Source organism: Rhinolophus ferrumequinum, chromosome 7, assembly GCF_004115265.2.
Source record: "Rhinolophus ferrumequinum isolate MPI-CBG mRhiFer1 chromosome 7, mRhiFer1_v1.p, whole genome shotgun sequence".
In the NCBI taxonomy this organism is placed as follows: domain Eukaryota; kingdom Metazoa; phylum Chordata; class Mammalia; order Chiroptera; family Rhinolophidae; genus Rhinolophus; species Rhinolophus ferrumequinum.
Window position 1 is genome coordinate 21,168,766 of NC_046290.1, and position 24,835 is coordinate 21,193,600.

Genomic DNA, 24,835 nt, shown 5'->3' on the forward strand with positions numbered 1-24,835 from the left:
TTTCAATCCATTCTCTTCACTGATCTTTATAAAAGCCAAAGCTTATCATGGCATTCCACTGATTAAATGGCATATCTGATTAAAATTCTTCAAAGACTCACAGAGTAAGTTCTAAACTCCTTAACAAAATTCTGTAAACTGTAGCCCACCAGCAAATATCCTCTGCACACACGTAATTTCTACTTAGTTATTTTTTTCCTTTGGAGGGGAGAGTCTCATCCTTAAATATGAACACCATAACCAAGGATGTTAAGACATATGAAGGAAAACCTTCAACAGCAAAGAGACCGAGAGAGAAAATAAGCTCTGATGAAACACAGATAACGTAAAGGAAACTTTCAAAAGAGCCGTAATATCCTCAGAGATTTAAAAGAACATATTACATCCATAAAACAAGAACAAGAAGCCACAATAATAAACAAAAAAGGACTCCTGGAAGTAAAAACACATGAGAGCCATAATAAAAAATTCAACAGAGGGTTAAAAGGTACGAGGCCTACAGAGTGTTAATTATATCTCAATATAGGTGGGAAATAAAAATCAGGAGAGAAAAAAAGTAGCCAAAAGGTCCACAACCAACTTAAGAGTTCTAGAAAATGGAGGGCAGAAGATACAAGAACTATAAACTTTCCAAAACCCAAACTTTCCAAAAGAAACACATTTCCAAATTGCAAGAGCCTGTGTGCATAATGAATTTTAAAAGACCCATATCAAGGTATATCATACAATTTCAGAACACCAGAGATATGAGAAGATTCCAACTGCTTCCGGAGAGGGAAAAACAGATATACGAAGAATGAAAATCAGCAGAGCACCAGATTTTAACAGCAACTCTGTATATTAGAGGACAATGGGGAAATACATTCAAAATTCTGTGGAAAAATAATTTAAATGTGATATTCCATTCCCAATCAAACTGTCAAATAAAAATGAGGTAGCGTTTTCTGGCATGCAAAGTCTCAAAACAGCTTCCTTCCACCAAGGGTGGGAGAAAATATTAAATCCCGAATACAAGGTGCTGAAAGCAGTAAAAATGTGACAGGAAGTCTCAGTAGATTCAAAACATAACCAGTCCAGAATGGAGCACAAGGCAAATTTTAATGGAGTTATATAATCTATTTGAACATTTGAAAATTAATACTGCTAATTTTTCTCTGATCAAGCATGCAAGAAAAAGACAGCTACACAGAAAACTTTAAAAAGAATTATTAACTCTAGAAAAAACAAAAACCTATAAAGTATCATAGGATGTAATTTAACTTTGTAAAAAACAATATAGTTGTAATAATATAAAACAATCATTACTGTTTTGCCAAAAATTATGACATAACTATGAGGAAGATGGTAGAGGTAAGTGGTATGTGAGACAGCCAAATATTCACCTATTTTAATAAAAAGTAAACAGTATCTCAAATTCATTTATCAAGAGACAGCAAGTTTATTTTGAAAGATGAAGGTAAATACCAAAAGAAATAACTAAGGAAACTGTAGCAAGTTGAACGGTGGCCCCCAAAAGGTGTTCATATCCTAACCCCAAACTTAATCCTCATTGAATCTTTGTAGATGAAATGAAGTTAAATTAGAGATCACTGTGAATTATCCAGATGGGCCCTAAATGCAATGAAAGTGTCCTAATGAGAGATACACAAGAGACACGCAGAGGATAAAGTGATGTGAAAACAGAGTGGAGAGAGAAGTGGCCAGAAGCCATGGAAAGCCTGGAGCCAAAAGAACCTAGAAGAGGCAAGGAAGAGAATTCAGTGAAAGCACAACATATTCTGGCCTCCCGAACTGTGATAAGATAAATATCTGCTTTTTTAAACCCCCAAGTTTGTAGTAATTCACTAGGACACTAATATAAGGACTAAGAATGGTTGCCTCCCAGAAGTAGGACTAGGGAGTGAAGAGGGTGGGTAGAAGATTGCTCTTTTTGTTGTTACAAGCTTTTTAGCACAATTTGATTGTATAATTATTATATATGTATTATCTTAATAAAATCAGTAATTATTTTTAAGTGAGTGAATTAAATCATATTGGAATATTTTTTCCAAAGACATATCAACTATTTACTTTGGATCACACAAACGAGAGGACTGAAACAATAGCCCACGCAGGGAGGGCACATGTCTCTTGGTCACCACTGTATCCCTAGGGTCGAGCACAATGCATGGTAGACTTAAGTACTAAATAAATATAATAAATCAGTAAATGAATGGAAGAGCAAATAACTTGTTGATAATCAATACAAAACTTGTTCTTGTTCCCAGAAAAGAACGTATCAACATCAGCACAAAGAACCAGATCAGTATCATTTCACTTTAGGTCTGAGCTCCATAACATTAATGCAAAATTACTCACAATCACTTTAATTAGGAGCAGCCTATGTGTATATTTCATTGATAACTATAACAGCAGAATCTTAAGGTTTTTTCCTCTGTAATTCTACGGTTGCACAGTAAAATGATATAAAAAAATTATATTCTGCTTTATGATATAGTTATCTAAAACAGTAATTTTTAAATTTTTTTTAAGGAGGGCGCAGCTCACAGTGGCCCATGTGGGGTTCGAACCAGCAACCTTGGTGTTATTAGCACCATGCTCTAACCAACAGAGCTAACCGGCCACCCCCGAAAAAACAGTAATTTTAAAACTAATGCTACATCAGCTCATTTGATTTTACTTTAAATGACTAGATTTAATTTAAAATCCCATGAGAAATACTTTCTGCTATACCGTGTGTACTTTGCACATAACATTCAAGAATCACTCATGGCTGTCTTTCCTATAGGACTGTTACTGCCTAGAAGATATCAATCAAATAACACTCAGCTCTGAGCTCTGACCTAAAACTTTTTGGATTTCATTAGGACACTGTATTAAGGCAAAAACAGTTTTGAAACAATTGCCCGCAAGAAACACAATTACAAGACTAGAAGAGAAACAGCCTTGAATGTTTGAGACTGAGGTTGAAATCAAAAATTCTAAATACTAGCCAATACTTCTATTTACATAGGCCTTCATAGCAGAGAATGCAGAGATCTGAAGTATTCATATTGTGCTAAAAAGACCGATAGCCGATGGATAGTTAATTGGCACAATAACATTTTTGAGTTTTAAAAGAAAGTTATGTCAAGTCTTTCCAAATTATGACTTTCAGAAGTAGCAAATCAAGTTTGGAATCTTTGTGAGTATGTGAGATGCAATGGCCAGTTGATCCTAAAATGAATTACATTACTCATCCTGTACAAAGAACCAGGAAACCAAGAATGAGGAAAAAGCTATGGAAACATGACTGAAAAACAAAAACTTTAAAACCAACTTCTTTTAATTTTGGAAAGCTATTAGTAGGAACATTCTTCATTTTTAGGCGGCAGCACAAACTCTTTAAAAAGATGTTATTTAGCGCTCCTCTTACCTTTCTTGTTAATAGACTTTTACGTCTCATTCCACAAGCCTCTAGTTGTAACCTTCCTCTTAATGCTAATTCAATTAACATACAGCCACGTAATCCAGATGATATACAGTCATTCCAAAATGATGTGTAACCCTATTTAAAAAAAGAAAACAAAATAGCTATTTTGAATTCAGTCAAAAATGGAAATATTTTTAGCCATTTGGTGCTTTTACCTTTCATGTCTTTTCATAATTATAATTTTAAATACAATGCTGAAAAAATACAAATATTACACATTATTAATCTACAATTTTCAGGGGCTTACTGTCTTTTCACCCCTTATCCTTACACGCAGATAAACAACAAATTACTCTGGAAGTCAGAAGTTTGACAATATAATTATCTTTCATGTTTCATTAAGTGTTTATTAGGCTCCTTCAGATTGCAAGGACTAGGGGTTCACCCACACAGTTCACCCCAGATTATAGTGGTTTATTATTAGTATTCGTGAGCAAATGAAGCAGCTCAGGAAAGACAATCTAGGCCATGTGGTCTCATAGAGAATTAGAATATCATTCATAAAAATACGAGGTTAATTTTGGAAAGCTATACTAGAAAATGTACGTATGGGCCCATGCCTAATGTTCTGAATAAGTAACAGTAAAGCGATCAGATGGGCCCCTAAAGAGAAATTTAAGGGCAACATTCAAGGTAGAACAGCCAGACAGAAAGAGTTTGACAGGCTTCTCGGGATCTGGGGATACTCAAGTCAACCGGGCTCACCAGAAGAAGTCAGGGCACTCTTTGGGAGCAAATAAACGGGCTGTCCCAATTATGAAGCCATGGACTTTGTCAGCAGGGTTGCCAGCTAATCAATTGAAAGTACCCAACTCAGAGAAGAAAGCAGACGCTGTAACTGGTTCTGGTTAAGCCTCAGACCAGAGTAACATGTAATCTTGTAAGAGGGAGGGCAAGACACTCAATTTTCTGAAGAATGGAGGGCTGAGGATTAGAGGCCGAGACCCCTGGTTCAGGTACTTTCTAAAGGTCAGTCTTGGTACTTTGCCAGTTTACTGTGCAGCCTGTATCTCAGAAAATGACGGACTTCAGTATTGATACAAGGACTTGAATTAGCTAATGAAGCTACCACTCCTGAGAAAGAAGGCTTTGGAAAAAGGAGAATTTAGATTAAGGGAGCCACAAAGGGATAAACAAAAATATCAGTTTAAAAAGGCCAATTTAAATGTGAAGCAGGGGAAGCAGACACTGACTGAATTTGAGGGAACCCTTTTAAAATTAAGTGTTAGGAGTGATTAAATTAAGATCGTCAGAGGTTTAGCAGTTAATAAGACCAATAATTTACAGAGGTTAGTTAAAATCTACTGCTTGTGTATCTATGCCAAATAAAGCCCTAGGAAGCCTGGCAACGGATTCCACTTGAAATCAAAGTTACAGACATCCGGCCTCAACTGGCCTGGACATATAGATGGAATTCCTAGGTGAGCCTCCACAAGCTGTAAACAATAAAGTACATCTCATGAAGCAGTAATGGATGTGGGCAAGACCATGCCCTATCTCTGCAGTCTGGAAATTCCACGTGAACAGTTCTTAGAAGCTCTCTTTGGCTAACAGAAGACGAAGTATGTCCCAGCCTCAGCTGCTCCCAGAGTAACGGTACACCCAAAGTTGTTAGCAACAGTCTTTAATAACAGACTTTAAAGATCTACATTAGCAAATGACGTTTGGGCATTACCACTAAAAGACACAAACTTAAACCAAATTGAATGCATGTGGGAAAGCAGACAAGGGGGCAAGGACAGTTCTATACCAAAGTTTCTGGGTGAGACTCTGTAGCAACATTCCAAAGATAAATGAAGCCATCAAAGCCACACCAAGCAACAGAATAGTCCAGCATGTTGATGAACACCTGCTAAAACCCACATCATAAAAGTATGATCAGGAATTAACCAAGTTGGGGGGAAAAAAGAAGGGGTACTAAAAAGGGAAGGGCTAAATTTAAAAAAAGTTAATGGTATAACTAGATCAGATGGCAATGCCACTTTGAGAATTAAGTATATTAGAGGGAAAGCAGCAGATTAGGAAAGAGTCAAGTGAACTTGGTCATGACCGAGGCCAGCAAGACTCTGCAGTGAATCCATGCCACAACCCATGTGAGACAGACCACCAGTGGGCAGGAGAAGCACTGAGAGTCAGACGCTGCAGCTTTGGCCTTGCCAAGTGCTTAGGAGCCCTTTAATCTTTAAATCTCTAGTGCTAACCGTAAAACTACATTTCATCAATTCCAAAACATGTATTCAAAAGTTTAGCATCTCTGTATGAGATGATGGGTGTTAGATGAACCTACTGAAGTAATCATTTCACAATATACGTAAACTAAGCCATCACTGTACACCTTAAACTTATACAGTAATGTATGTCAATTATTTCTCAATAAAACTGGGGGGAAAGTTTAGTATCTCTAAAACTAGAATGCATTTTAAAACAGGTGGTACCTCAGATTAAAGGAAATATGATATGATGTCTATTGAGCTAACCTAACCCCATGGAAGAGAGGAGACGTGGCACAGGCCTCACAGGTGCATAGCAATAGAGGGATGAACTAGAGTTCCACCTGTGGGTTACCAGGAGTACTTAAAACTTGGTATAAGATTGGGGGATTGAATATTCAGATCCAGGCATGCTACGAATCCACCTGACTTCTCAGTGGAAAAGATTTTACAAGGGCTGGTCAACAACCACCACATTGCCCAGAGGATTCTATCCTCAGACAAACCACTACTCCCTGAAACAATTGCAAGACCCTGCAGTCTAGGTAGTGTGGACGGAAAAGGGGCCACATATTAAATCAGACAAGCTCAGGAGACTGAAAATAACCACATAAGATGGTGTGAGCATTAAAAAAATTTCCTAACTAAGTGGACCATGGCGGGAAGTCACATCTATAGTCAAAAGCTTCGTTCATAAAGTTAATCTGTGCCTGTAAGTGGGCCTGTCTATTGTCTTTTTGCACCTAAAATGACATCCTTGGAATGTCAGTAATCCCTTTTTCAGGACCAGAGCAGGACTGTACAGAATCCCTCATTATTATTCTTGTCCCTTGATTAACATCTCTATGTTGAAGAAGTACCTGTCTCTTCAATTTACTTTTATCCAATCCCAGAGATTTCCCTGCTTTGCTTTCTCCCCCTTAATCTATCACCAGTGGATTTCATGTAACCCTCCTCCTTTGATTCTACTGTTTCCCCAAAAATAAGACCTAGCCAGACAATCAGCTCTAATGTGTCAAAAATTGGAGCAAAAATTAATGTAAGACCCAGTATTTTACATTATTTTATATTATATTATATATTATATAAGACCCGGTCCTATATTACAGTAAAATAAGACTGGGTGTCTTATATTAATTTTTGCTCCAAAATACGCTTTAGAGCTGATTGTCCGGCTAAGTCTTATTTTCGGGGAAACACGGTATGTATAAAATAAGCTGCAAACAGCCATTTCACAAGCATTTTCTCAATCCACTGAGACTTTACTTCTGGGCAACTATCGTCAGTTTGGCTCAAATAAACTCTTGTAAGCTTTCTCTTAGGCTGGATGTTTTTCATTGACATTACGCTGGTTAATATATTCAGGGAATGAGTGTGTTTGCACCCCAGGAAACATCTTAAAGCCCATCTGTCAGGCAGAGCAAGCCAGCCACATTAAAAATGACAGTTAAAACATGTGAGGAAGACCAGCAACATCAAGCTGTTTATGACATGGTTCAAAAGGCACAACTAGCTACATTTGCAACCATATTGTGAGAAGGTAAAGCAGTAGCAATGATGATGATTATGACTGTATGCTCAGTGATACCAGTCTTTGCTGTGTGATGGAGGAAGTATCTTTCTTGCCCTCAGTCCAAGGACAGGGCACTAATGCTCCAAGTTCAAGGTCATACCGAGGGAGAACCACTGGCCAATCAGCCGCTATAATGAAGAAACAGCAGCTGTACTAGGAATACCTTTACCCCAGGACCTTGAAGATGTCTCCCACTCACTGCAGAAGAAAACAACGGGGTCCTGTTGGACGTTAGAAGACCACAAGAAAAACTATTTTGGGTCCCTACAAGTTCAAGATTGTGACCAGAAATCACTACCTTAAATACAAAGATGGCAGTGGCAGAGATATCCCAAGTAGAGCTGAGTCATATGCTACCCTCACAGAATCCAGAGAAACATGATTTCATTAGATTCCTGGGTCTAAAACAAGGGGGAACATGCAAGAACAGAGGATGTTATTAAGACCTTAATATGGCTGAACTTGTTTGAATAGAAAGAAAAAAGAATGAAAAAACATGAGGAAAGCCTCAGAGACGAAAGTCTTCAAACCTCCCAGAATAGAAATAACAGGTGTGTTAAAAAGAGAGGAGAAAAGAGAAAAAAATAACAGCTGAAAATTTCCCAGATTTGGTGAAAAACATTCATCTAAACTCCAGACACTCAACAAACTCCATGCTGGATAAACACAGAGACACCCCAGCACATCACAGTCAAACTGCTGGCAACAGACAGAGAGTATGTAGAAAGGAGCAAGAAAAAACAACTTAAGGGATCAATACAAGTAACAGATAATTTCTCACTTGTAACACTGGAGACCAGAAGGCATTAGGATAACACAGTCAAATCACTGAAAGAAAAAAACTATCAACCAAGAATAATACCCAGCAAAATTATACCTCAAAAATGAAAGTGAAACAAAGACAGGCCCAGATAAACAAAGACTGAATTTGTTGCTAGCAGGTAGGTCTGCCTTACAAGAAATACTAAAGGAAGTCCTGCTGGCTGAAAGTAATAACTTCAGAACCCATATGAAAAAAGGTCGATACAATGGCAAATAAATTTTAAAAGACTATATTTTCTCTTTTTGCTTTTAAAAACAGATTTAAAAGCAAAAGATTACATATAACAATACGTATAAAACAGCACTATTGGGGTTATAATATATACAGTTGCTATAGTTCTGCCAAAAATGCACAAAAGAAGGGGGAGTAAATGACGCTAGACTGGAGCAAAGCTCCTGTATTTTGCTCAAATTAAATGAGTATCAATTTAAAGAGCATGATAAAGATGCATACTGTAATCCCTAGAGCAACTACTGAGAAAAAAGTTCAAACGGATATAGGAAGGGAGGGAAAAAAGGAGGGAGGAAATTTAAATGGTATAATTGTAATTTTCTATTTAACACAAAAGAAATAAAGGAGGAACAGAGGAACAAAAAGGACAAATGACATAGAAAACAAAAAGCACAGTGACTGGTGTAAAGCCAACTCTACCAATAATTACATTAAATGTGAATAGACTGAATATTCCAATCAAAAATAAAGATCGCAAGGTAGATTAAAAAATCTAACCATATGCTCTCTACAGAGATAGTTTGGATTCAAAGGCATAAATGGACATAAAAGAATGGAAAAAATATACAGGCATACCTCAGAGATACTGCAGGTTCAGTTCCAGACCACCGCAATAAAGCAAGTATCACAATAAAGCAAGCTGTAATCTTTTTGCAGGCTGAGGGTCTTGCCTTTAATTTGTAAAAAGCACAACATCTGTGAAGTGCAATAAAGTGAAGTGCAATAAAACAAGGTATGCCTGTATGCCGTGCAAACAATAATCAAAAGAATGCTGGAAGAGATATATTAAGAAACAAGAGAGACTTGAGAGTAAAAAAAAAAAAAATTAAGAGGAACAAAGAGGGACATTTGATAATGATAAAGAAGCTAATCATGGTAGATGAGGGTAAAGGGGATCAAATATATGGTGATGGAAGGAGAATTGACTCTGGGTGGTGAACACACAATGGGATTTATAGATGATGTATTACAGAATGGTACACCTGAAATCTATGTAACTTTACTAACGATTGTCACCCCAATAAACTTTAATTTTTTAAAAAAAGGAAGCTAATCATCAGGAAAACATAACAATTATAAATAAACATACATACCTAACAACAAAATCCATAAAGCAAAACTGACAACACAAAGAAGAAATACAATAGTAGCTTAAAATTACACAAACTACAAGAACTAGACAGAAAACAAAGACGCAGAACTAAACAACACTATGAACCAAGTTGACCTTAATGACATTTATAGAACTCTCAAACCAACAGCAGCAAACTACACTTAGCACACTTAGAATATTTTCCAAGACAGACCATATGCTAGCCCATAAGACAATGAATTTAAAAGGAATTGTGGGGACAGGGTCCCAGAGAGCAGTTTCCAGGTTCTCGGCCTCACGTGGAAAGGTGCTGGCTCGGTTATTAGATGGCCGTCAGCTGTAATCAGATGGTTGGTGGCCGTCAGCTATTACTAGTTAGCCATTAGCCACTAATATAACTGCCGTGGCTACGCTAGGGGGTGGGTTGAGTTGCTTGGTTGGCAGAGAAGCGGATGGCAGATTGCGGATCGTGTGGCTCCTGCTTCCTGTATCTCTAACCCAGCCGCCAGCGAGACTATCGTGGTATGACACCCCTATCTATGGCTCCATCGGGGTTCCTTTTTTGCCTCACCATATCCTGTGTTCTTGTGTGGGAGTTGAGTCCCTGCATGACACGACATGAAATCATATAAAGTGTATTTTACTCCAAGGAAATTAAATTAGAAATCAACAAAATAAAATCTGGGAAATCTCCTTTGGGAATTAATCTACCACCTCTAAGTAATCCATGGGTCAAAGAAATCACACGGAAAGTGAGGAAATATTTTTAACTGAATGAAAATAACACAAAATACCAAAATCTAGAGGATGCAACTAAAGCAGTGTTTGCAAAGAAATCTGTGGCTTTATTAAATACCTATGTTACAAAAGAAGATCTCAAATCTACAATTTAATCTTCCACCTTATGAAACTAGAAAAAGAATAAACTAAACCCAAAGCAATCAAAGGGAAAGAAATAATGAAGATTGGCATGGAAACCAATGAAATGCAGAACAGAAAAAGAGAGAAAAAAAATGAAGCCAAAAATTGTTTAAAAAGGTTAAAACAGGAGAGTAGAGGGGTGGGAGAACGGTGGAGAAAGCAGAGATACACAAATTACCAAATTAAAAATAAACATAGGAACATCACTTGCAACTGTACAGAAATTTAAAGGATTAGAATGGTATACTAGAAACTTTATCCTAATAAATTAGACAACTTAGACAAAATGTTCACATTCCTGTGAAAGACAAATTACCAAAACCGACTCAAGAAGAAATAGAAAATCAGAATAAACCTATAGCAAGAAATTGAATTGGGTAATAGAAATCTTCACACAGAGTGTCACTGAGATGTAAGAAGTCAGGCTGGACCAGATGTTAAGAGACCTGAATACTGGCCCCCCCACAAGAAAAACTTGTTAGGGGATTTTAAGCAGGTCATTTAATATCCTCTCGGAGTCTCCATTTTCTCATCTACACAATGAGAGACTCCAAGCACTCTACAAGTGATTCTAATCAATTAAGAATTCCCTAAGGGGGTAAGTATGTGACTTAGGGCAAAACAGGATAGATGATCTATTTTAATTTCAAAAAAAGTATTTGCGAGTCAATCATCAAGGGTATTTAAAAACTGTTTAATAACATATAAAGAATTGTCTAGGATAAAGTTAAAAATCTCAAGATCAATCAGCACTTACAACGGGTACTTGAAAACTGGTGTTTGGCACTCCTAGAATCTAGAAGCAGACAAGAAAAAGTTCAAGTTTGCACTTGACATTGGGATCTTCTTTAATGTCAAAGTGGTAAAAAAATTTGGAAAAGCTATGCCACACTGTTAATAGTTACAGAGCCATGGAAAGCATGTACTAATTTAGATTTTGAAAATCCAAATTAAAGACTCTCTGGTTGATACTTTCTAGACTTTAAAAAAATCTAGAGATCACCACTATTTCCTAAAAACTCCACATTCCAGTATGCTGAGGTAACTAATTAGACCTAAAAGAAAATAGCTTGTCATCAAAAAGAATATGGATTAAAAAGCCAAAAAATAAAACGGATTTCAAAAAAAGAAGTTATCCTACTCTTGTATAGAAGCAACTTCTAAAATGGCCCCCAACGATCCCTACCTCCTGGTATTCATGCCCCCATGTAATTCCCTGCTTTTGAACATAAGCTAGACTTGGGGTCTTGCTCCTAACAGATACAGCAAATATGATGGTATATCACTTCAGAGATTAGGTTACAAATAGTCTGTGGCTTCCATCTTGGGCCTCCTCCCACCCACCTTGCTCTGCCATCTGCCAGGTTTCAAGCCGTCCTATGCAGAGACATCAGGCAAGGAACTGAGGCTCTCAGTCCAACAACCTGTAAGAAACAGAATCCTCCTCCGGGTGAGCCTTCCAGGAGAAAGGAAGGTGAGAGCTAAAGGGTCTGGAGTTTCTTTGGGGAGCGATGCAAATGTTCTAAAACTGACTGTGGTGATGGTTACAGAACTTGGTGAACATACTAAAAACCTTGAAGTGTACACTTTGAATGGATGAATTGTATGGTATGGAAATTATATTTCAATAAAGCTGTTACCAAAAAGAAGTAACACTCCTTGTGTGAAGTCACTTCTGAAATCTTACATGAATTTTTAATTATTTCAAAAGAATTAAGAGTGGAAAAGTTCTTGGCAAAGGAATAGAGGTAACTTCAGGTAAAGACATTTAAAAGGTGAGAGAAAAAAAGCAAATAAAGGAATAAGAACTGGAAAACTATCCACATTTGCAAGTGATATAATTGGATACCTAGAAAAACCCAAGAGAATGGGAAAATTACTATAAACATTAAATTTAGAAAAGTACCAGGATTATAAAATTAACAGACACCAATAGCTGTCATATACAAACAATAGATAGAAATAAAAAAACTAAAACTCTCTTGAAAGACTGACAGATAGACTTGGACAATGGAAAATACCTCATTCTAAAACCAAGGGTCTTTATAATTTTGATTAAATTTAGTTTTAAATCCTAGCTCTAGAAATCGTATCCCTTTCTATATACCGTTTCCCCGAAATTAAGACCTAGCTGGACAATCAGCTCTAATGCGTCTTTTGAAGCAAAAATTAATGACTCGGTATTATATTATATATATTACATTATATTATAAAGACCTGGTCTTATATAAGATATATTGTATTGTATTGTATTGTATTGTATTGTATTGTATTATATTATACCCAGTCTTACACTGTAGTAAAATAAGACCGGGTCTTGTACTAATTTTTGCTCCAAAAGATGCATTAGAGCTGATTGTCCGGCTAGGTCTTATTTTCGGGGAAATACGGTACATAGTATATATGCCCCTCAGAGACCTAGCCCTTCCCTGGGATAATCAGCAACCCCCAAAGCAAGAGAAGACAGTAGGCGGAACCTGACTAATGGTCACACAGTCCTTACCTCTCCCAGACTGAAGGTAACATCTTGCCCTAAGTTATATTTCAGCTCCTGAGCCCTAATGTGGAACGACCCTCTGGCTGCTTTCCCATGAGACCAGACAGAGGGAGACCAGACAGAGACCAGACAAAGGGACACTGGAAAAGACCTCAAGAGCTGTCCTTAAGACCTGAAGAAATGATTCATTACCCTTACCTCACCTCCGACCAATCAGCTCCCAGCACAACCTTAAACCCCAAACCCTTGGTGTCTTGTGATTTTACCCCATAGAATCTATAACCTATATACAGCATCGGGGAGTTCAGGCTTTTGAGCATTAGCTTCCTGTTCTCCTGGATGGCACCATTCGTAACAAAATAGCCAATATTTCTCCACTGCAATTCTTGGTGTTTAGGGTTTGGCTCTGCTAGTGCAGGATGGATGAACTCTTTCTGTTCAATAACAATTCTAGGATACAAAGACTCAACATTATAAAGTTATCAGTTTTCCCTAAGTTAACTTATAAATTTAGTATGATCCCAATAAAAATAGCAAAAGGTTTCCCCCCCTCCAGAGCTATACAAGTAAAAAATAAAATTCCTAAAAAAAAGTTAAAAATAACCAAGAAAACTTGGAGGAGAAGGGAGCAATATATGGTGAACAGAAATGGAAACTGTCCTTCTAGATACTAATATAGATTTAAAAGCTTCTACAAATTAAATGATGTGATTCTGGCACATGAAGAAACAGACCAAAAGAAGAAAATCCAGAAATAGACCCAAGAACATATTGAAATCTGATAAACATGATAAAGGTGTTATCTCAAATCCGTGTAAGATGGAAAGATGACATTTTAATCAGCAGTAGTACTGGGACAACTGGAAAGCCATTTAGAAAAAAATTGGATTCATACTTCATATTATACATCAAAATAAACTTCAAATGATTCAGAGACTGAAATGGAAAATGAAACAGTAAGCATTAGAAGAAAATAGGGGTGAATACCTTCATAACCTGGGAAGGAAAAAAAACTTCACAGCTATTACTGAAAATCTGGAAGCAACAGACTGATAAATTATACCACACACGTTTTTTAAAAGTTTACATGGCAAAAACATAAGGAAAGTCAAAAAAAAAAACCGAAAATGTAGGAAAATATCGTACCACAGATAAAGGTCTAATATCTCTGATACACAATTAGTTCCTAAAAATTAAAAGAAAATAAGATCAATATTCAAATTTTTAAAGGCAAAAGTTATGAACGGAAAAATTCACAAAAATAAAAATGATTGAAACATATGAAAAAACACTTCCATCATTCATAATAAAATGAATTTAGATTATTTAAGAGTTTAAATTATTTAAGAACTCAAACAGCCCAATTCAAAAATAGGCAAAACAAGTATCCGTCCACATATGGATAAACAAAATTGGTATATACATACAATGGAACATTATTCATCTTTAAAAAGAAAGGAAATTCTGACACATGCGAAATCAAGGATGAACCTGGAAGACATTATGCTAAATGAAATAAGCCAGTAAGAAAACTGGGAAACACTGTACGATTTCACTTACGAAGTACCTACAATAGTCGAACCACCAGGGCAGGTGGAAGGGGAAATGAGTTGTTGTCTAACGGGTAGTTCCAGCATGGGACGATATAGTAGTTCTGGAGGATGATGGCTGCACAACTATGTCTTTATTGCCACTAAACTATACATTTCACCAAAATTTTAAAAAACTACATGAGACAGTGCTTACCTATCAAGACTGGCAAAAATTCAAAAATCGGACAGCATATTCTGTTGGCACGATGACAGCAATAGGCAGTCTCATCTCATATACTGTGACAGGAATGCAAAATGACACCACCTACTAGTAAAGTAACATGTACCCTTTAACTTGACAATTCTAATTCTAGGAACCTACTCTGAAAGAACATCCCCATAAATAAAACAACATGTATATGGTTATTAAATATGATATTATATGAAGTAGCAAAAGCTTGGAAACAATCCATAAACCCATCAAATAAGGGGATGGATAAGTATACATATATATACACACACACACACACACCACGCACACACAATGGAATACTATGGAGCCATAAAAGATATCGATGTAACGATGTGGAATAATCTTCAGGCTATCACGTGTTAAAAGGCAGATGCCAAAGAGCATATATGATAGGCTACTTTTTATATATGGAAGAGAGGGGCTAAGAAACACTGGGAAGATAACAATGTTTTTTTAATTACCAATAAGGGAAGAAAGGAAGAAGAGACAACTATGGAAGTGAGACTTCTAACTTGTATACAGTTATACATATTCAAAACAGAAAAAAACATTTTTAAAGAACTGAAAACAAATGAACTAACCTAACTGCATATTACTCAGAGATACAACCACACACAAAAAAATGAACTATTTTAACTGATTTTAGAATGTACTATTTTTCTCAACAACCTTAGTAAAAGCCCTGCAAAGAAATTTTAGGCTGGACTCAATAGTCAGTTAGTAGTAATAATGACATTGTTACTATTTTGAAAATATTTTAATAACATGTAGTAAACCAATATTTTAGGAACCGAGATTTTCAATATGAGAAAAAGGTACAATTGTAAAATACAGTGAGAAAAAAAAATTCATAATGTTAAATTGGAATAGAAAATACGTAAACTGATTTTTTCCCTCCCACAAAACTTTTGTTTCTATCTCTGTATACTGTCAAGTCCTGGAAGCAATGGTGACCCAGTAACACTGAATACACCTAGTACCCAGACTGTGGTTCATTCCCTACTAACAGAAACTAGGATTCCTTAAAGGAATGACTGATTCCAGGTGTGAATCGGGATACGAATCAGGATATGTAAAATGGGTACCTACAAGATGAATCCGGAACATGTGTGTGTGTTGATCAGAAAGGTGTATCAAAAAAACACTGAAGCCAAAAGGAAGGAATTCCCATAGGCCAAAGGTTGGACAATTTGAACATCAAAAAGAATAATTAATACAAGTAATTGAAACACAATGAATATATATATTTAAAAAATAACATCATAATTTTACAAAAGAAAAAAGCCCACACCTCACTGGACGTAACTAAGATACTAACTCCTTATTCTAAAACTTAGCATTTAAAAGAAAATTAAGTATTTATCCTGAGTTTTAAGTGCATGAAATAAAATGCCTAAGAATACAAATCAAATCACTGAAAATTATTACAAACAAATTTGTGATAATTTGTGCTTCTTTATTAGCACAGTAAACAAATTTTAGTGGCAAGTAATAAGTACCATAATCCAATGCAGTGATGAGCAGACAGTGATGTGAGGTGTGTACAATAACTATAATGTGATATGAAAATATCTCTGGTTTCTACCGGCGACAAACTCACAAGTACTGCTAATACTACTTTGGCTTGTTGCCTACATTCGTCATTGAAGCAGATGCTAACTTTCAGTTATAGGTCATTAAAAATAAATTATTTTTTCCCACCCAAGTGTTTTGCCCTGAATTCTATCACTGACTCTGGGCTAAGAACCACCATTCCCTGGGAACTTGGAGTCCTAAACCTAGAACCTCCCCGTTAGAACCCAATCCAAGCAATAAATTCAACCTACGTACAATTCTTCCTCAATATTGTGGAGATTCCAATCCCAAGCCTCCTCCCTTTCTTCGTATCAGTCCCCTGCATTCTTACTGTCATCTCCAGCCAGCATGGTATTTACTGAACACTCACCACGTGCCAAGTACTATTCAAGTAGTAAGCATGTAGTACCTCATTTAAACCTTCACAACAACCTTCTGAGGGAAGTACTATTTTATCATTACCAATTCAAAAACATGGAAAATAAGCCCAGAGTACAGCACTTTAACTACACTCTTGCTAATTTCTTAACAGCATTTTCTCTAACAGCATTTTCTATTTTTCTTCCATTGCATTCACCTAGCAAAACTCCAATGCCAATCAAATATATGGTGAGGGAGGGGTGGACTCTGGGAGGTAAACACACAATGGGACTTATAGATGATGTAATACAGAATTGTACACCTGAAATCTATGTAACTTTACTAACAACTGTCACCCCAATAAACTTTAATTTAAAAAAAATACAAAAAAAAAAAAAAACTCCAATGCCAGATGAATCCAGCCAACTGTCTACTTTCTGCCCTTCTGTACCGGTACTTCTGAACTTCTGGTAGGGGAAAAAATCTTGCAATCTCAGTACAACTTAACCTAAGCCCTCAATGATACCTGGCAAATCCTTCGGTACTTCCCTAGTCAAAGCTCTTAACCATTCTCCATAGCAGTTACTTCAAAACTCTGCTCAAATCTCTGCACACGTCTCATTTTCAGCAGATGACTTCATAGGAAGTACGTATCAGTTAGAACAGCCTCACATTCTAACAATGAACCAAACCAGTAAATTCAACTTCATCCATACCCGTTCTTTAGTCTGGTTACAGTAGGAAAGCTGCCTAAGGCTAATCCTTCTACCTACTCTTTCACCTCAAGAAGTACCTTTGCTCACAACTCCTGCCCTCCTAAAATAGCTTAAATATCTCACACATGCACTAGTACCTGCCTAGTGACATTCAAACATCATTGCCCATCACTCACAAGACAAACACCCACACAGACCAACCCTGCCCTACCTCCTTCCTCCCATTCACCCAAAACTCCTTGAAAATATAGTCAAAAATAGGTCTCCCCCTCTTCCCTTTCCTTTCCCAGCCCATGCAATCTGATCCAGTTCTCAACAAGACTTCTCCTGAGTAACTGCCCACATCTGAACTTCTGAGGCTGCTGACACTCCCTCCCCCTCCCCTTCCCCCGCCTTCCCTAACCCCACTCTCCAGTTTTCCTAGCCAACTCCTGCTCAGGCTTTTTCTTTTTTAAAGATTTTATTGGGGAAGGGGAACAACATTTTATTGGGGAACAGTGTGTACTTCCAGGACTTTTTTCCAAGTCAAGTTGTTGTCCTTTCAGTCTTAGGTGTGGAGAGCGCAGCCCAGCCCCAGGTCCAGTTGCCGTTGCGGGTTGCAGGGGGCGCAGCCCACCATCCCTTGCAGGAGTCGAGGAATCAAACCGGCAACCTTGTGGTTGAGAGGATGCGCTCAAACCAACTGAGCCATCCGGGAGGCAGCTCAGCTCAACGTGCCGTGTTCAATCTTAGTTGCAGGGGGCGCAGCCCACCATCCCTTGCGGGACTCGAGGAGTTGAACCCGGCAACCTTGTGGTTGAGAACCGGCAGGCTTCGGAGTTAGGAGCATGGAGCTCCAACCGCCTGAGCCACCAGGCCGGCCCACCTGCTCAGGCTTTTACAGCTCACTCTTCTAACGACTCCTTAAGCCTCGTGCTCAGTGGGCTTTTCTTATCTCATTTACACACTCTTCTTAAGACATCTCAGTCACTCTCACTTGTTTAAAAAAATTTCAAATACAAGTATATAAAGAAAGGCAAGTCCCTACCCCGTCCTTTTCAATCTGTCACCCACTCCTTTAAGGGTAAACTATTAACATTTGGCATATATCCTCCCAAATCTTTTTCTCCAATGTACACAAGTCAGTCCGCCATACACTGCGCAGCTACTGTATGTCAAAACTTGGCTAAGCATTTGATGTACACCATGTCTAATCCTTAGAAGACCTTGTAAAGCACGTATTATTCTTCCATTTTTCACGAGATATTATGAAACAGGAGCAAGGGAGTGAAAGGTACCTGCCACAGTTCCTGAGTGGCAAAGCTGGAGCTTGAACTGGTCTCTCAAGCCCTGGCTCTGTTACTGTGTCTTGCCTTCCGAAGCTCCTTGGTAATGAGTGATCTGTACTTCCTTTCAGCCCCAGGAAAATGAAAGGGAGTACTACTCCTCTTTCTTTCCATACCTCCCACTGATCACTTCACTGCCCAGAGCACAAAACAACATGTGAGCAGAAACTGACTTCCTCTCAAGCAAATGAGTTTTAAAGGATTTGTGGCAAAAGGCACTTTTGGAACTAGTGAAATTTTACAAACTTTATTTAACAGCATCTTACTAACAAGACCTAACTATACTCCCATAGTCTTAATTCTTCTCTAGGAAGCATGAATGTGTTATTTAATAAACCCAACACAATTTAACACTTCAGTTTGCAATACTGTTTTCACATATATAAATTATCATCTTGTCTCAAAATAACCCAGTACAATATTATCATTTTACATTTGAAGAATCTGAAGTTTAAAGAAGAAATATGACCACTTGCACACTCCAGAATCGGCAGCTGTACGTCACCCCACGGTGCTGTGACTCGCGCTCCAGCGCTGGTACCACTGCGTCACGTTGGCAGTATCTTATGTTGAGGACATTTTCAAAAGTATATAGAATAACAAAAGCATGTAAGTTTTTTACCAAATCACAACACAATGTGTTTATCAGATGTTGGCCTCTGTATGATTTTTAACAGAAAACCAATCCTATTTGGGAGGCAGAGGCAGAAAGTCTCATAAAGTAAAAAACTCTTTTAATTCTCGAAATAAAATATAGTTTTAATTCAATAAACATCTATTGAGTGTCAAGCAGAGGCGATAAAAATGACTAAGATACAAGGCACAGAATAAAAAGAAAATAATTATAATTTAATGTGATAAATAAAATACTGACATGAATAAATGGCATTCGTTCATTCTTCATTCCCAAAACAAGCTGCTATGAACTGAATTGCATTCCTCCATAATTCGTATTTTAAAGCCCGAACCCCCACGTGATGGGATTTGGAGAGGGAGCCTTTATGAGACAATGAGGTTCAGATGAAGACATGAGGGGAGGGCTCTCACGAGGGCTCGATGCTCTTAGAAGATTCTGTCTCTGCTCTGTGAGGGAGGACACAGCGAGAGGAAGCTCACAGAACCTGACATGCAGGGACCCTGATCTCTGACTTCCAGCCTCCACAACTGTGAGAAATAAAGTTCCATTGTTCAAACCAACCAATTCTGTATGTATTTTGCTATGGCCGCTGCAGCGGACTAACGCACATGGCACACAGGCACAGCGCTAGGTGCCAGGTACCCAATGCTAAGCACAGGGACGTGAGAGCCATAACATTGCCTACGGGGTAGAATAAGGCAAACAGAGCTTCAGATGGGCATCAAAAGATGACTAAGAACGGGCTGCCTGGGAAAGAAAGGAAGACCCTATACAGGAGAATCTGCTAATACAAACATGAAGGCCTGAAGTAATAACGTGATTTCCATATCATTGGATAGAAAAATAAATGAAGGTCCACAACCTGACCATAGATACACACCTATTATTTGTGGTACATCAAATCATGTTCTATCATGAACTCACTACAAGTAACAGGACCTCATTCCGCATTGTGCCATTTGAAGTTTTTCCCATGAGTACACACCATGAAAATCCATATTTACTAACACAGAAAGGAGGTCACTGTATCATTAATAGAAAACGGTTACGAAATAGTACTGGAATGAGATTTTTTTTTGTTTGTTTTCAATAAAGAAGTGAAGATGAGCAAACGCATTTAAAATAAGACTGGAAGAATGTAATACTAAAATGTTATTGCCCAACTTCCAATTCTTGCCTTCTTCAGTCCATTCTCCACACAGAACTTTTTTTTTTTAAAGAAGACTGGGTATGTCACTCCCCAAAACCCTTCAATGATTCCTCTACTGCACTTAGTATAATACACAAAAGTGTTAACCTGACTTGTAAGGCCCCGGGTGTCCGGCCCTCGCTGTCAATCATCTCAGGCCTCCCTTCACACAGCACCACTCCTGCCTGAACCATCTTTCAGTTCCTCAAATCAAGCCGAGCCCTTGAAGCTACTAGTCTGTCTTCACTGGATGTGGCTCCTCCTCATTCTTTGGGTCTCACCCGAAATACCATTTCCTTGGAAAGTCCTTCCCTGTGCCCTCCCCTACCACACCCATGCTCACACTGCACCCTCTAATTTTCCTTCCTAGTAATTAGCACAGTGAGTAATTATACACATACGTATCTGCTTATAGATATGTCTTCCCTAGTACAGTGTGCCTAGCATATAGTAGATACTCCATAAATGTGTTGAAGGAATAAAAGAATTATGGGTTCATTTTTCTCTTCCGTAATCTACATTTTCTAAATCTTTCTCTACAATGAGCACAGACTAGTGTAAGAAAATAATTAACACAGCATTACTCCCTACTGGTTCTTTAGATTCAAACCAATCACCTTCTCTGTCTAAGCTTAACTGTAATTAAATCCTTATAATTCTCTAAAAACTGTCTTTCTGGTCAATTCTGTTCCCTCTTTATCCAAGACCCAGGCACCACATTTCACAGATTCTAATATCCTCAAGCCTACTAACCAACCTTTCTGCCTCCAGCTTTTCCACCTATTTATCCTTTCTTCACTTAAAAGAACTGTCTTTCTAAAAATCCAGTTTCACATTATTATTGCTATTGTTAAAATCTACAGCTGCCTCCAATATTATTTCCAACTATGTATAAAGGTCCTAAGGTACTAATGACTTTTCATTTTCCTTATTCCACACACAATTCCCCTCGCAACTTAGTTCTCATTATTAAAGAACTTAGATTTTCTTCTTTAGCTATGTAAAATAATATCATTTTTAAGGATAATAACTTTCCTATCTAGTTATGTTTCTATATATCCCATCATAATATATCCTGCCTAGAATGCTAGTTTTCTTCCAAGTCACATACTACATATCATTCAAAATTCTGCTCAAAACTCATCTCCCTAAAGTGTTTCCTACCATTTCCATTGTTCCTCTTTGGTCACAACCCCAACTGTATGTCTCCTTGATCCCATTCCCCACAGCGCTCAGCTTTCCCACCCACTCTACCACCACTGATAACAGAATCATTTTTCCCTTTCTTCTTCAAATCTAGGCAATAGCCCACACGAGGAACTCCTCTGTTCAAATGAATTCTCTTCTCCTAACCTCTATTAAGATGATAAAAAAAAAAATTTCCCCTGAATTGCATAAGAATGGGAAAAGGCGGCCACTTTTCCAGGGACCAGGCTAAAGCATCAGCCAAAATATGATCTAAGAAATCTGGAGGTTCCCAGACAAGAAAAAGCTAGGAGTTCATCACCACTAAAACAGCACTACAAGAAATGTTAAAGGGACTTCTTTAAGAAAAAGAAAAAACGATAAAAAATACGAATAATAGAACGGCAATAATTACCCCCCTATCAATAATTACTTTAAATGTAAATGGAATAAATGCTCCAATAAAAAGACAGAGGGTAGCTGAATGGGTAAGAAAACAAGATACAAGATCCATACATATGCTGCCTACAAGAGACCTCCTTCAAATCTAGACACACAGACTGAAAGTAAAGGGATGGAAAAAGATATTTCATGCAAATCGAAATGAAAAAAAAAGGCAGAAGTGGCAATACTTGTATCAGATAAAAAGACTTTATAACAAAGGCTATAACAAGAGAGAAAAAAGGACCCAGTAATTCCACTTCTGGGTATTTATCCAAAGAATCCAGAACACTAATTGGAAAAGACATACTCATACTCGTACGCACCCCTATGTTCTCTGCAGCATTATCTTCAATAGCTAAGATATGGAAGCAACCTAAGTGCCCACTGATAGACTAATGGATAAAAAAGATGTGGTACATATATACAATGGAATATTACTCGGCAATAAAAAATAAAACCTTGCCATAAAAAAATATAATCTTGCCATTTGCAATAACACGGATGGACCTAGAGGGTATTAATTATGCCAAGTGAAATAAGTCAGAAAAAGATAAATACCGTATTATTTCACTTATGAGGAATCTAAAAAACAAAATAAACAAAACAGAAACAAAACAAATACACAGAAGACTTTGATGGTTGCCAGATGGCAGGGGGAGGGAAAGAATGGGTAAAAAAGGGGAAGTGACTAGATGTGCAAATTGCCAGTTACAAAAACAGTCACGAGGAATAAAAAGAGACAAACAAACAAAAAAGTCACGGGGATGTTACGTACAGCATAGTGAATATAATCAATAATATTGTAATAACTATGCATGGTGCCAGGTGGGTAATAGACTTATCAAGGAGATCACTTCATAAAGTATACAAATGTGTAATCACTATGTTGTACACCTGACACCAATACAACATTGTATGTCAACTGTAAGTGAAAAATAAATTAAAAAAAAAAATTTTTAAACAGGGAATAGGAAAATTTTTTCAAAAGATAAATTTAAAAAAAGGGTTATGGGCCAATGCCTTTTCCAGGGGACCCAGCCGAACCACCTTCAGAGAAGATTCTGGCCTTGAACTTATAGGAGGGACAGACACCCTCTTCCTAAGAAGGGCAGGGAGCATGAAAAACAGGAGGTGGGAACAGCAAAAGGTAGGAAGAAATGTTGATGAGGTGTTGGAAGAGGTCAAAGCTTTCAAAGCTTTCTGACTTAGAGCCAGCCTGAAGACATTTTGAAACCCAATACTTACGTTGCACCAACTATGCTAGCCCCTTTACATGTATTGTCATTAGAATCATTTATAATGTTGGAGGTTTGGAGGCTTCTGACAGCTCTGCAGAGTTAGCAATATCTATAAGAATTATTCAAGGTAGACTCAGGAGTTGGCCTAAGAAAAGAAGTCAAGTGGTAGTTCAGATTTCCAGATTTCCCAGCCAGGATGGCCAGGGATTACCAAAAAAGTTGGCTTGTTCAGGACAAATGCATTGCATTTGAATGGAAAGTTCACTAAGCTCAGTGGATAAAGTATAAGAGGGTCATGAAATAATAAAATTGTAAAATAATAAAATTGAAATAAAAACGAAATACTTGTCAAGCATTTAATTTTAATCAGTATAAATTTCAATTCACTTCTCTAGGCTAGGTAATTACCCATTTGCATTTGTTCAGCACCATGCAGTTTTCAAAGCATTCGCACAGATGCCAATTCATTGGATCCTGACAATTTAGAAGTTCCAGGACAGCTCACAAACGCAGGCCCATTTTGCCCAGGGAGAAACTGAAGGTCTAAGAACTGAAATCATTTATCCTAGTTCTTCTCTAACTAGTCAAGGGCAAGGCTGGGAATCCAGGATAGGGCACCGTCTCCTGGCTCCTGATCCAAGGTATGCCCCCTACATCCCTACTGAACTGAACATAGACTTCCAATAAAGTTAGCAATTACATTACTGCAATTACATATTTGCACGTTGGTCTTCTATACAGACAGGATGCTTGAGAGTAGAACATTTTTCTTGGTATCCTCACCACCTAGCAAAGAGACTGGCACATAGGTAATTCAATAGTTGGACTGAACTGAATATATGGACACTAAACCTCTGTTTCCATTTTATATAATAGGATATAGATACAAAAATTAAATAGCAAGCTCAGTGACTGAAAACTCAGTGAATGCATGGATTTCAGTTAAATTCTTAAATGTTATTTCTGAGTTTATTTTCTTAACATGGTATAAAAAACTGGAACTAGAAATTGAAACCGAAGTAAAAATAACCATTATCAATTTATATGCAGTCCGTTCATTTCCAGTCCCTCCCAGAGGCTAATGGGTGGGAGAACACAAGAGTTTACCTATACATTATCAACCAACAAGAACCATTTTGACCTAAAAATTAAACTCCCAACTTCCTACACTTGAGTGTGCTACAATTGCTCCTCCTACAACTGAACTACAAGACAAATCTTATTACAATAAAAATTCGTATCAGAGAAAGAGCTGTATTTTCAATATTGATTAATTTCAGTGTTTCTCAACCTTTTTTTCCATTATCACGCTCCAAAGCTTTTTCAGACTTTTTCTCCCTAACCATCCCTCCCCCATAAAATTTTAATAAGATGGATACACTGTATATCTGTTTACATACTGTGTGTGTATCTAAACTTTATATGTAAGAGTAAGAATTTTTTTACCACCAGCCCCAGAACCAATTTTCGCTCCCTCAGGAATGACATTGCCCTCACTGAAAATACTTAATATTTTCTGAGTGGTAGCATATGCCAGCCTAAGTAAGATATCATTATTAAA

At 37.4% G+C, this 24,835-nt stretch overlaps 1 protein-coding gene across 3 annotated transcripts in view; it reads right to left on the reverse strand.

Moving 5' to 3' along the window:
- GOLPH3 (golgi phosphoprotein 3) overlaps positions 1–24,835 on the reverse strand; it is a 47,160-nt gene that overhangs the window by 14,758 nt on the left and 7,567 nt on the right. For 2 of the 3 annotated variants that reach the window (XM_033110731.1, XM_033110733.1), the window contains exon 2: positions 3,416–3,547. The exons of the other annotated variant lie outside the window; for it this stretch is intronic. In XM_033110731.1, coding sequence (XP_032966622.1) covers positions 3,416–3,547 — 132 coding nt within the window. The remainder of the gene's footprint in view (positions 1–3,415; positions 3,548–24,835) is intronic. 3 annotated transcript variants of the gene reach the window in all.